At 38.2% G+C, this 14750-nt stretch overlaps 1 protein-coding gene across 3 annotated transcripts in view; it reads right to left on the reverse strand.

Moving 5' to 3' along the window:
- Positions 1-6014: 6014 nt before the first annotated feature.
- The window catches only part of ASAH1 (N-acylsphingosine amidohydrolase 1), a 42409-nt gene continuing 33673 nt past the window's right edge, over positions 6015-14750 (reverse strand). For 2 of the 3 annotated variants that reach the window (XM_049704141.1, XM_049704142.1), the window contains exons 8-15: positions 14337-14481; positions 13742-13796; positions 13529-13610; positions 9193-9339; positions 8461-8592; positions 8233-8356; positions 7745-7801; positions 6015-6571 (exon numbers count right to left, since the gene is read on the reverse strand). In XM_049704141.1, coding sequence (XP_049560098.1) covers positions 6482-6571; positions 7745-7801; positions 8233-8356; positions 8461-8592; positions 9193-9339; positions 13529-13610; positions 13742-13796; positions 14337-14481 — 832 coding nt within the window. In that variant the 3' untranslated portion in view covers positions 6015-6481. The remainder of the gene's footprint in view (positions 6572-7744; positions 7802-8232; positions 8357-8460; positions 8593-9192; positions 9340-13528; positions 13611-13741; positions 13797-14336; positions 14482-14750) is intronic. The other variant, XM_004277185.4, reaches the window with a different exon arrangement.

The raw sequence follows: 14750 nt of genomic DNA on the forward strand, positions 1-14750 counted from the left end.
CTATACAATTTGCTAAGTTTTTACATAGGTATACACCCGTGATACCCTTACCACAGTCAAGATAATAAACGTACCCATCATCCCCCAAAGCTTCCTGAGGCCTCTTGGGAATCCTTCCATCTCACCTCTGCCCTACTTCACCTCATCTCCAGGTAACCACTGATTTGCTGTCACTATTGATTAGCTTGCATTTTCTAGAAATTTATATAAATGCAGCTGTACAGCGTATGTCTTTGGCTTTCTTTACTCAGCATATTGAGATTCATGTTGTAGCATGTATCCATAGTTCATTCCTTTGAATTGCTGAACAATGTTACATTGTATGGACATACTGAGACTGCTAGGTGGTGTTTCGGGGGGCTCCGAGGAGCTCCGGTTCTTTATGTCTCAGTGAAAAATTCAGCGAAGGCAAAGTGATACTACTAGAATAGGACGCTTGTGAGGCTTACAGGCAGGCGGGCAAGAGGGTGCCAGGCTCTGAGAACTTAGTGGGCTACGGCTTTATAATCAAAGGAAAAGTGGGGAGAGAGACCCCCCTTCTTCCTCACTCCCGAGTAGACGTCAGGCTTCCATCATCAGCTCCTCCTCCACGTTCGGGGGGGGGTGTCTTCCTGTCCCTGCCTGGTCAAGCCAAGCAAAAAGATATTAACATGTACTTAAATATGGCAGATCATCTTAGGTTTTGGTATAATGTCACCTTTTCCTCACATTTTGTTTTTAGTGTGCGCAGAAGAGCATGTGCTAGGCATCATTTAACTTACTGAGCTCACTGTATGGTGGATGGATGTGGGTCTCTTGCCACCATTGTTTTATTGTTTTGGGGCATGTCTCATGCTTCTATTGCATGGTTTTGTTGCTAAGCAACCCTGCTTTCTTGAGTGATCATTAACTTACAGGGGTCTCCCATACTTTTTTCTTTACTTACAGACCCTAGTGGGATTCACTCTTTAATTACCTAATTTGTCCCTTTACTCTGTCCCTATCAATAACACCATTGTTTATCCGTTAATCTGTTGATGCACACTGGATTGTTTCCGGTTTGGATTTCCCAGTGTAGCTGTACCATTTTTCATGACTCCTCCATTACACACTGAGGCTTCCACTTCACTTGCTCCACGTCCCAGCCAACACTTGGTATCATCAGTCTTTGTAATTTTTAGACATTCTAATACGTGTGTAGTGGTATCTCATTATGGTTTGACTTGCGCATCCCTAATAACTAATGATCTGGAACATCTCATGTACACACTTGCCGTCCATATGTTGTCTTTGAAGTGTCTTCAGATATTGTGCCTATTTTTAAAATTGGGTTGTTGGATTTCTTATTTTTGAGTTGTAAGAGTTGTTTATATATTCTAAAGTCTTTTATTAGATCAGTGATCTGCAAATCTTTCCTGAGGCTTTCTATTCTTTTTTCAGTGCTTATTAAAGAAGTTCTCAGTTTTGATGGAAGCTGATTTACTATTTTCTCTTATGCATCATGCATGTAGTATCATATCTAAGAAATTTTTCCATAACCCAAGGTCACATAGATTTTTCTTGTTTTCTCCTAGAGGTTTTATAGCTTTAGATTTTTACATTTAGGTCACTGATTATCATTTTGAATTAATTTTTGTATATGGAGATATGGATCAATGTTCCTTTATTTTCTGATTAGTATCCAGTTGTTCCAGTTCCATTTGTTAAAAATACTATCCCTTTTCTCCTGAACTGTACGTGCACCTACTGAATGAATGTTCGCTCAGTTCATTTCTTTGTCGAGCTGCAGGAAGTAAGAAGGATATAGAAAAGGGAGCCAGACCTGTTTGTACTTAGGATAAAATGTAATCATGACAAAAGCAGTACCTTGAAAGCCTTGCAAGCAGAGCACCACTTAAGTATTGCCTTTATGAATAAGGCCAAGGATCACTCCAGCCTGGTTCTATCCATCTCTGGGCAGACACTGTGGAAGGACAGAATAGAATCTTTTTCTTATTCCAGTGCTGGATAAGTTGTTGTCCCCAAAGGCTTCTGGAATTCAGTGACTCAGTAGCCAGAAGGGTTGAATGTTATGTAAGTTGGTATTTCCAGAATGACTTGATTTACGAAATGGTAACTGTAGAGCCCTGGATACACCACTCAGTGTTGAACTTGTTGACTTCAATGTGAAGTGCTTCAGTTACAAGCTGTTGATTCTGTCTAGGTGGAAAATACTGTCTTGGAACACAGGGCCAAGAGTCACAATTCCTAGATTTCTTCCCACCCTTTCAGATCAGATTTTCCAGGTTTAGAGGGTCCTCCATCGGGTTTTCCTTCTTTTTTTCAGTTGCCCTGACACAGGCACCTGTTACCAGTACTCATAGTGGACCCTTTGCCAAATTGGAGTTGTAGCCCACCTGACCCCGTCTCCCCAGGAATGTCTTTACAGGATGCCCCAGGGATTCTCTGAAAATGAATCTGGCAATGGAAATAGAGTAACTGTACTCACTCTTACAAATGTGTTCACCGATGTCATTTGACAACAATTACTGTCTTGGGAAAAGGCGTTCTCCCCACTGTTGGTGGAAGTGTATAAAGATTCCAGCATGGCAGGCGCTTCGGTAGTAGCGTACAAAGTAAGTGTGCACCTAAACACATCTTTATTATCTGCTCTGTAAACTTTCATATACTCGAAATATGTTCACTGTAGCATTACTTACAATTGCAAAACTATGAAAAACTAAATGTCCACAAAATGTATTTTAGAATCCTACAAAGCATTTTAAAAGTATGATGAAAATTGATAGTGACATGGAAGGAGATTAATACTGCTAAACGAAAAACAAAAATAAGCATAGGACATAGCACAGAGTATGTGTGAGGGGTTACCTCCCAGGAGAGGAGTGGAATTAGGGAGAGTGAAATAAAGAGACTTCTGTTTCTTTTCATTAAAAAAAATTTTTTTCTAACCAAAAGGAATAAATTACTATATTGTTTGTATATTCAAAAAAATATTAAAATAACCTAGCCCACTGGCTTCTGTACAGAAGCCATCAAGTAGCTTAGAGGTGTAACTGATAAAAAGTAGGTCTGACACAAATTTAATGTGGTATTCTCTGTACACAGACAAAATCCTTTATTTTACTATACCTAGTATAGTAGGTATAAACCCACACACCTATACCTAGGTTACATAACTTTATTAATAAAATTTTAAAATTACTGTTAAGTAAACCTTGTGGCAGTATCTAAAGCAGAACATGAAAAAAAATTCCTTCTAAATCAATGTCATAAATGTCACTTGATAAAAAAAATTGCACCTTCCTGTTTTTCTATGCTAAACTCTAAAATATTAACTCTAAAATACTGCTGCTCAGTGCTAGAAGTTTTAAATTTGTTTTAATTTGAAGGGCAAAAAAGTTGCTCTGTAGGAAAACTAATGGAATTGTCAAAAATAAAATTATAAAAAATTCTTCAGTAAAAGTTACACTTCTGTTTTCTAACTAACTTGGCAAAGCTGCAACTGGTTATTTAAAAATTTATTTCAAAGTATTTTACACAAAATGATACACCAAAGGATAATCGCTTTGATTAAAATTCTAATAAACAACTTGAAAATTTTATTAGCTCTTCTCTGTGTTTTTAGTGCTGAATTTGTCACTGTTTTAAGTAGCTTAGTTGAAAAAAAAAAGTTAAAAGCACTTGTACTCAACTCTTGAAATCTAGGATCTAGCTGGATAGCCTATCATCAATTCTATGATTTTAAAAAAAGAAAAAAAAATAGCTCTAATCTCTTCTCCTAAAAAGAACTTAACGATTTTTTAAAAATCCATCATATTAGCTCTTGGCATATTGAGAGCTTAAGGAGATGACAGAAAAATATTTTCAACATCAGATTATTTTGGCCATGGCAGATTTTCAACGTGAAAATGATTTGAAAAATATAAATTTTTACCTGGCTTCTAAGACAACGGTATTGTTCAGTACATACTGATTTGTTACAGATTCCCTTATTCCATCTAGCAACTGTAAATTAACAGGATAAAACACACAATACTGAAAATCTATTTTCTACAGTCAAGACGATAAACTTAATTCTCTACTGATAATGACAGGGCAAGCCAGTCATTAGGTGTTAGGTACACAAGGAAATATTTATTTTCAGTAACTAAGATGGAAAGTCTTACTTATTCCATTTGGCGATAATGGTTCATTGTACCTGAGTATGTGAATAACAGAAACTGTTATTAACATCAAGTTTTTTCTCCTTGGTCATTGCTCCTGGGGGTAATGAGATTTCACTCACCCACACATACATGGGTATGCATGGTCTTGCAAGTTGATGTGTTAGAACACCCATCTCTTATCATATTTTGAAATAATGCTCTCACCCCAGTCTCATATCTGTATGTGGGAGTTGAAATTGTTTGTTTAGCCCAGTGGGCTACTATAGAGCATAACTTGAATTGATTATGTTTTCCTGAGACTGAAATAGGGTTGGCATTGAACTCAGGTGCTACATGTTTTCAAAATGAAACAAATTTACTGTCAGTATGTAAGATATACATATGTATTATACAGATGTTATCTGTGTATAAAAATAACGTCCACTTCCAACTGACAGGCTATTTGGAGGCATCCGAGCTAGCTGCCCATGACTGCTTTAACAATGCACATGCTTTCTGCAAATTAGTGTGTCGTCATTATTTTGAAATACTTATTAAGAAAACTTTTGATTAGATTCACCCATGCATGTTTGTGAATAAAGAAAACTACGACGGTTCTGACGTCTCCAACAGCACCTGGCGGTCGGCTGCTACCTAACTGCCTCCTAACCTGAGATGCATTTTAAATCTGGATTCATAAAGCTAGAAGAAAACCCTGGAGAAAACTGGGGTTAAACCCTCACTTGACAAAGGCAGACCTGAGGGTGTAGGAAGGCTTGGTGGCTTGTCCCAGGGCACGCAGCTGCGATGAAAGGCCTCCGGGTTCACTTTCCACCCAGAGCTCTGTGATGGTGCTTTCCAACCTTTTCGCGTGCCATGGCGCACATAGAAAATGACAGTGTTTTAAGACACACTGAGGTAAACTGGAGGGGACAAGGGACTTCATGAAAAATTCATGACATTTTCTATTAAAAAGTTATGAAACGTGTACATTACAAAATATTTTTTAAAAAATTAATCGAATCTTGTTTTCAACACAAATCCTCTTGTAATTCTCCTTGCTTCACTAAGATAATACTAGCATCACTGCAGTCACACCACCTGTCGGGGAGAAGCTGCCTCTGGACACACACTCGGTTGATAGCACTGAGTTAGGGTTAGTCATGTAAGACTGTGACCATTTAGTCTTAAGTTGAATAACCCACTTCCATAACCCTTGTAATGTTAATTCAAATATTATATTCGGCTCAGATTTCTCCATATCCCCACCCTCAAACCAACACGTGAGGTACACACTCAGCCCACATGACTGCTGACTGACACTTCTTCCAATGACTGTTTACTGAATGTCACGAATACAGCTGACATTATACAGAAATGGAGTAGCTACAGTCTTGCCCAACTGTCATACATTTCAAAACTGAAGGTCTGAAAGGTTAACAAGTCCTATCAGCACTTCTCATAGATTTCTGAAAAACATTTTTAGTAACTATACTTAGTTAAAAAAATACATATTTATCAGGAAAAACTAAAAATCTATTTATTAAATGAATGATACTTAGGAGAGTTTAACAGTTCACCTCCCATTTTCCACTAGTCTTTGACCTGCTTATTTACTATTGATTCATAGAACCCAGGATTGTTTTTGAAATTTATTTAATAACTTCCTGGGGTTAGTGGGTGGTAGGTTAGTTATGAAAAAGCAAACACTTCAATGCTGAGTATAAAAGACTGCCTTGCAAAGCTGTTACTTCAAGAACCCCAGAAAATACTTCTGTTCAGTCAAAAGCCCATGTGCTGCCCATGAAGAGAAACATACAGCTGAATGCCTGTCTCATCCCCCTCCAATCAAAATTAGTGAAATACACTGCTGTCACAGACAGCAAAAACAATGGTATATTAATTTTAATAGTAAGAGCCAGGAAGAAAAGACAAAAACATACAAATATGTAAATAAAAGTGAAAAACTGAATAATATGGACTATTTAACTATTACACAGATGTACAGGATTCTGTGCTCACAGAGAATCTTGCTTTATTCCATGGGGGTGGGTCCCGCAATAGTTGTAATTACCCATCCCCATCCTCAAATGAATCAGACTGAAATGAACCACAGTAAGTTCTGGATGATTGTTGTACTTCACTAAAAGGAGTTAATTTGTATATAAGAAAAATCAACCATTACGGCAAAAACAGCCTGTGAATTGTAAACATACCAAGCAGGACAAGCTCACACCTCAGAGAACCCGTCCTCAGTCTCAGTCTTCTGAAGGAGATCAGACAGCTGTACTTCTCAGCCCCGTGTGAGCTCCCATCTTGATGTCATACAGGTCGCACCCTATAGGCCAGGTGTGTGCTCACCAACCTATACAGGGGTCTGGGCAGTCCCGCAGGTATGTTTCAAATTGACCTTTGGTAACGTCTATCAAGGCTGTGTATACCGTCAGCTGAAAGAAAAGTTATTTTTACTTTGAGGATGTTTTCAATTCTAAGATGACCTGCCTCATATTAGCATTTCTTGTGGAATTGCTTATGAAGTTTCTTAACATTAAATAATTAATATGTAATATATATGTGAAAAGATACAAAATAAGTATCATATAATACAAAGATCCCAAAAATTAATAAGTCAATAACAACTAAAATAGGTCATGATATAAACAGGCGTGGGAGAGAATCTTCAGTTCTTTACAAGGTCTTAATTCTGAGCAGTATACTGCTTCACCACCAAAGCTTTCAGGCTCACTTAACCCTCCTCAATGCATAATTTACAAAGACGAATGGTGTACTATGGAGTATAAACAGTTTAGCTTTGGCTATCCTTATCCTGAAAGCATTTCTCACGCAGTGAGGGAAACTCTGCAGACATGCAGAAGGCACACACCCAGCTCACACAGAATGTGTAAGTAACCCAACCGTGAGCTCACACGAAGATGGATGGGCAAAATGAGAAGTATGGCAGGGTCAGTGGGCATAAGGAAGGCTTCCCTCAGGGCCGGGTTCTCAGTCACATGCTAACGAACAGGACAGTTTGTTCTGGCAGAGGTGACGGAGGCACACTGATTTCAGGGAGGGTTTAGGAAAAGGACCAAGGAAAAGAAGAGAAGGAACAAATGGGGAAAATCAGAGGATCAGAAATACACAAGAAGGGGCTACTGGCAAATTGGATGATTAGGACACTTTTGCATATTTTAGCTATAGAGTAGGGATAAGATAAAAGGATGTAATAACGTTTAAGAGAAACCCTAATCCACTAAGCAAGCAAGTTGTCTGAAAAGATACTTCAGACTTTGTCAAGTATCAGGTGCAGCATACAACATTCGGTTCCCCACAGACGGAGAAGTCAAGACTGACATGCTAGACTCAGTCCAAATGCCATGTAAGAAAAGCTGGAAATAACACTCTGACCAAACTGCATTATCAAGCTGCAGTGACCAACTTCTTTGTCACATTCCAAGAGTTACGGCTTTGGTCACAAAAACATTTTAAAAAGCAGCCTTAAGCTGAACATGACTTGGGATTCTAGCTCTGATTAATCCAAGACAACAGGGAAAGATAAAACATGGGATCAAATTCTTTTCCTAAAAGCAAATTAATTAATTAATTATTTAAAAAAATACCTTGTTGAGGACAGGTTTTGTTGACAGGACATCGTACATGGTTGCAAATGAGATATTCTAAAACACAAAAATAGTTGTTTTCAGTACATTAAATACAGATGTTGGCAGCCTTATCCACACAAGTGGGTCATCAGACCAAGACATTCTTCAATCAACCTCCCTGCTCCTCCATAAAAGAATTTCCCTTGGGGTCACTGTTACAGGTGATGATTCTAATATATCACATTTTCTTTCTTTCTCTTCCTCCCCTCTTGAATTCTTGCCATTCAACTCCACAGAGTGGTGTCCGGCATTAACTAAGAAACGAAAAAGTACGGCAAAATTTTGCTCTTTACATTAAAAACAAAACAGAAACTCAGTTGGGACTGTCCAGAGACAATGACTAATGGGAGGTTTATAAATTCTTCAAAGGCCAATGAAAAATGCCAGAATGGACATAACCTTTAATAGTCACCATTTCTTTCTGTATAATGACACTGTGAACGTACCTCTTGGGTTGTCTGGTTTAGACACATCTTTGCAGGTGTTCTGCGATTATCAAGGAAGAAGGGATTTTTCCAACGGTCATAATTTGTTTGCACCACATACCATATACCCTGCTTGGGGTCGAGTCTAGATACAAAAACAGATTCCTCCTAGGTTTCATGCCTTAAACCTGTACACACGTCAGTCTATGCTTTACTGTCTGCTTATTTTGCTTTAACAAATGTACTTACTCATATATATCCAAAGACTGTTCTCTGTCTCGTGTAATCACACAACCCTCCCCAGACTTGTTGCCTCCCAGGATAAAGTATGCTGGGGCCAATACTTTGGTTTTGGTCAATATAGTCTTGGCTTCTTCATAACTATACAGAAACATTTGAAACAAAGGAAACATTTTTAGTCGACTTGGAATGGGAATTTTTTAGCTGTGGAAACTAAAGGGAAACAAATATCTGAGGAACACCTTTTTTTAAAAAGGATAGTGAACAATGGCTCAGGAAGAAACAATCGCTGACTCCTATGTGGTGAAACACTGAGATCTGAAATGTTCCCTCTAACCTGAAGGACAAAAAAAAAAACGGTCTCAAGAGATCACCTTTCACCCTTATAGTCTATACCTTTCACTCAACAATAGAACTAGGAAAAATAATATAAATTTATATATATATATATATATATATATATATATAATAGGTGGTAACAAAGCACCAAGCTGATCTCCCTGTGCTATGCAGCTGCTTCCCACTAGCTATTTTACATTTGGTATGTATATATGTCCATGCCACTCTCTCTCACTTCGTCCCAGCTTACCCTTCCCCCTCCCCGTGTCCTCAAGTCCATTCTCTATGTCTGCGTCTTTATTGCTGTCCTGCCCCTAGGTTTGTCAGCACCATTTAAAAAAAAATTTAGATTCCATATATATATGTTAGCATATGGTATTTATTATTCTCTTTCTGACTTACTTCACTCTGTATGACACTCTAGATCCATCCACCTCACTACAAATAACTTTGTTTCTTTGTATGGCTGAGTAATATTCCATTGTATATATGTGCCATATCTTCTTCATCCATTCATCTCTTGATGGACACTTAAGTTGCTTCCAAGTCCTGGCTATTGTAAATAGTGCTGCAATGAACATTGTGGTACATGGCTCTTTGAATTACGGTTTTCTCAGGGTATATGCCCAGTGGTATTGCTGGGTCATATGGCAGTTCTATTTTTAGTTTTTTAAGGAACCTCCACACTGTTCCCCATAGTGGCTGCACCAATTTACATTCCCACCAACAGTGGAGGGTTCCCACTTTTCTCCACACCCTCTCCAGTATTTTATTGTTTGTAGATTTTTTGATGATGGCCATTCTGACTGGTGTGAGGTGATACCTCATTGTAGTTTTGATTTGCATTTCTCTAATGATTAGTGATGTTGAGCATCCTTTCATGTGTTTGTTGGCAATCTGTGTATCTTCTTTGGAGAAATGTCTATTTAGGTCTTCTGCCCATTTTTAGATTGGGCTGTTTGTTTTTTTGATATTGAGCTGCATGAGCTGCTTGTATATTTTGGAGATTAACCCTTTGTCTGTTGATTCGTTTGCAAATATTTTCTCCCATTCTGAGGGTTGTCTTTTCATCTTGTTTATGGTTTCCTTTGCTGTGTAAAAGCTTTGAAGTTTCATTAGGTCCCATTTGTTTATTTTTGTTTTTATTTCCATTTCTCTAGGAGGTGGGTCAAAAAGGATCTTGCTGTGATTTATGTCATAGAGTATTCTGCCTATGTTTTCCTCGAAGAGTTTTATAGTGTCTGGCCTTACATTTAGGTCTTTAACCCATATTGAGTTTATTTTTGTGTATGGTGTTAGGGAGTGTTCTAATTTCATTCTTTTACATGTAGCTGTCCAGTTTTCCCAGCACCACTTACTGAAGAGGCTGTCTTTTCTCCACTGTATATTCTTGCTTCCTTTATCAAAGATAAGGTGACCATATGTGCATTGGGGTACTATGATCTAAATGAAGATTTTATTATACAAATTTTTATTTTCTGTATGGGTGGGGATTTTTTTTTACACCAAGAAAAATTCATAGATGCCCTTCATAGGGGCACTATCCCCAGAACTTTTTAAATAAATCATTTCATTTTCTTGCTATAAACATACACACACAAAACATGAAGAATTCCATGAGTGTCAAAGGTTCACCTAAGAAATTCTGAAATAGTTCCTCAGTGGAAGATAAAGCTGGGAAATAATATGAGTAATTTAAAATAAACTATATTAAAAGGATCATACAGCATGATGCAATGATGGTTCAACATCCACAAATCAATTTGATACACCCATTAACAAAATGAAGGATAAAAATATGATCTTAATAAATGCAGAAAAAGCATTTGACAAAATTCAACATCCATTTATTCAACATCTCAAAAAAGTGGGTATAAAGGAAACATACCTCAACATAATAAAGGCCATATATGACAAGCCCACAGTTAACATCATACTCAGCAGTGAAAAGCTAAAAGCTTTTTCTCTAAGATTAGGAACAAGACCAAGTTGCCCACTCTTGCCCTTTTTATTCAATACAGTATTGGCAGTATTAGCCAGAGTAATCAGGCAAGAAAAAGAAATAAAAGGTATCCAAATCAGAAAGGAAGAACTGAAATTGTCACTATCTGCAGATGACATAATACTCTATATAGAAATCCCTAAAGACTCTGCCAAAAAAACTGTTAGGAATAATAAATTCAGTAAAGTTGCAGGACACAAAATCAGTATACAAAAATCAGTTGTGGTTCCATACACTAATAACGAACTATCAGAAAGAGAAATTAAGAAAACAATCCCATTTACAATTACATTAAAAAGAATAAAATAGGGCTTCCCTGGTGGCACAGTGGTTAAGAATCCACCTGCCAATGCAGGGAACACAGGTTCGATCCCTGATCTGGGAAGATCCCACATGCCGCGGAGCAACTAAGCCCATATGTCACAACTACAACTACTGAGCCTGCGCTCTAGAGCCCACGAGCCACAACTACTGAGTCCACGAGCCACAACTACTGAAGCCTGTGCCTAGAGCCTGTGCTCCGCAACAAGAGAAGCCACTGCAATGAGAAGCCCGCTCACCGCAACTAGAGAAAGCCCACACACAGCAACGAAGACCCAATGCAGCCAAAAATAAAAAAAATAAATTTATATACATATATATAAATCTCTATAAAGAAGAATAAAATACATGGGAATAAATTTAACCAAGGAGGTGAAAGACCTGTACACTGAGAACTATAAGATACTGTTGAAAGAAGCAGAAGAAGACACAAACAGAAAGATATTCCACTGTCATGGACTGGAAGAATTAATGTTAAAATGTCCAAACTACCCCAAAACAAGCTACAGATTCACTGCAATCCCTATCAAAATTCCAAAGGCATTTTTCACAGAAATAGAACAATCCTAAAGTTTGTGTGGAATCACAAAAGGCCCTGAATAGCCAAAGCAATCTTGAAAAAGAAGAATAACTATATTCCACACTGTATTACAAAGCTATAGTAATCAAAACAATGGTACTGACATAAAAACAGACACATAGATCAATGGAACAGAATAGAGAGCCCATAATTAAGTTATGAAAAAAGAACCAAGAATACACATTGGAGAAGGACAGTCTCTTCAATAAATGGTGTTTGGGAAACTGCACAGCTACATGCAAAAGAATGAAACCAAACCACTATCTTACACCATACACAAAAATCAATATGGATTAAAGACTTAAATGTAAGACCTGAAATCATAAAACTCCTAAAGGACAACACAGGCAATAAGCTCCCTGACACTGGTCTTGGCAATGAGTTTTTGGATTTGACACCAAAACAAAGGCAACAAAGACAAAAATAAACAAGTGGGAATACCTCAAACTAAAAAGCTTCTAAACAAATAAAACCATCAACAAAATGAAAAGGCAACCTAGTGAATGGGAGAAAATATTTGCAAATCATTTATCTGAGGAGGGGTTAATATCCATAATATATCTGGAACTCATACCACTCAATAGCAAAAAAAAAGACAACCTGGTTAAAAAATGCACAGAGAATCCGAATAGACATTTTTCCAAAGATGGCCAACAGGTGCATGAGAAGGTGGGAAATGCAAGTCAAAGCCACAATAAGGTATCATCTCACATGTCAGACTGGCTATTATCAAAGAGACAAGCGGTAACAAGTGTTGGCCAGGGTGTGGAGAGAAGGGAACCCTTGTGCACTGTTTGTGGGAATGTAAATTGGTGCAGCCACTATGAAACCACCAGTATGGAGGTTCCTCAAAAAGCTAAAACCACCATTACCACCACCACCAATCCCACTTCCAAGTGTTTATCTGAAGGACATGAAAACATGAACTCAGAAAGATGTCTGCAGCCCCACATTTACCACAGCACTATTTACAATAAGCCAAGTTATGGAAACAACCTAAGTGTCCATCTAAGGACGAATGGATAAAGAAGATGTGGTACATATACAAGAGTATTACTTAGCCAAAAAAAAAGAATGAAATCTTGCCATTTGTGACAACATGGATGGACCTTGAGAGCATTTTGCTAAATGAAATAAATCAGACAGAGAAAGACAAATACCATGTGATCACACTTATAAGTGGAATCAAAAAACAAACAAAGGAATTCATAGATACAGAGAACAAACTGGTGGTTGACTGGGGGGGGTGGTGACAGGTGGGCAAAACGGGTGAAGTGTCAAAAAGGTACAAACTTCCAGTTATAAAATAAGTATAAGTCCTGGGGATGTAATGTATATCATAGTGTATACAGTTAATAATACTGTACTGCATATTTGAAAGTTGCAAAGAAAGGAAATCTTAAAAGTTCTCATCTAAAGGAAAAAGAGGGCTTCCCTGGTGGCGCAGTGGTTGAGAGTCCACCTGCCGATGCAGGGGACATGGGTTCATGCCCTGGTCCGGGAAGATCCCACATGCCGCGGAGCGGCTAGGCCCGTGAGCCATGGCCGCTGAGCCTGCGCGTCCGGAGCCTGTGCTCCGCAACGGGAGAGGCCACAGCGGTGAGAGGCCCGCACACCGCAAAAAAATAAAAAAAGAAAAGAAAAAAAAAAAAGGAAAAAGAAATGTGTAACTATGTGAGGTGATGGATGTTAACTAGACTTATTGTGGTAATCATTATGCCATATATACAAATATCTAAACATCTTGTAGTACATCTTAAACTAGTATGTCAACTGTATCTCAAGAAAAAAATAATAAATATTAAATCTGATAATAAAGCAACCAAACAGATTACCTTGTGCTATTTTCCAGAACTGATCTAATGATAAACCCTATCCACTTGGCATCTTTCTTTCCCAAAATCCATTCTATGACACCTGGAAGAGATCAAACACACACAGTGTCACAGGTCCTAGAAGACATTAAACTATTAACCAGAAGGCACAGTCTAGCCCTCCTCTTAAAACAGCTATGAAATTCCCATTTTATGTAAGAACTCTCTACTCACCCATAAAACCGCCATTTGTACTGAAACGTTCATTAAGCGTAAGACTAAGTAGTCCCTGAAAAGAAAACCAAGCAATGTCAGAAACCTCAGCCATCCTGTTTAAGGCCCCCTCACTGTGCTATTTTACACTGTTATATCAGGTCCTGGATTGGGAAATTGAGCCGGGGTGGGGGGAGAAAAATCAAAACCATGATACTCTCACCTTCTATTAACAGAGCTTTTTTAGAAGTTCAAAGCATTTTTCACATATACTGCGTGAGATAAGTAGGTGGGATGCTGTTGGCCACAATTTTCTGACCAGGAAACTTAAGTGCAGAGACTTAATGACTAACTTGCTTAAGGGGCAGACCCATGGCCAGATCCAGATTTACACTCCCAGCCCTTGAGACCCACCACATGCTTTATCTCCACAAAAGGCTCTGAAACCCCCGCTTCCTACTCTTCTCTACCATGTGAGCTCAAACCTAAGAAGGAAGGTAACAACAAGTACAATGCGATGAACTGGGGCTTCATATTCTTTTTAGGTCCTCATTTCCTTAGACTCCACCTTTCACAGAGAGCTACCTGTAAAATTATGTAACAACAGATTCCTTACTGGTTTGAATCCTGTTAACATGCCCACATAGCCAGCAAAGCCTGCCGCCTTGAAGACAGTTTTATTGTTTCTTTGGAAGTCCAAATTCACTGTTAAAGGTTTTAGTTCCTCAGTTACGACCCAGGTATTATTGTTTACATTCCACCTACAAAAGACAAATTTCAGTTGACATTTGATAACAATGATAATAATGATGAATATGATAATGATGGTCAGGCATTATACCATGTGCTTTATCTACCTAATCCCTAATGATCAATCCTCACAAGGATTTTTCAGTATGGGTAGTTTTAGCCTCCATTTTCCACATGATAAAACTGAGGCTCAGAGAAGTTAAGTAACTCCCCCAACATGGCACAGCCTATATTAGCAAACCCCAGGTTAGTATTTAGGTCTCTAATTACAAAGCCCTGT

Source organism: Orcinus orca, chromosome 21 (assembly GCF_937001465.1).
Source record: "Orcinus orca chromosome 21, mOrcOrc1.1, whole genome shotgun sequence".
NCBI classification, from domain to species: Eukaryota; Metazoa; Chordata; class Mammalia; order Artiodactyla; family Delphinidae; genus Orcinus; species Orcinus orca.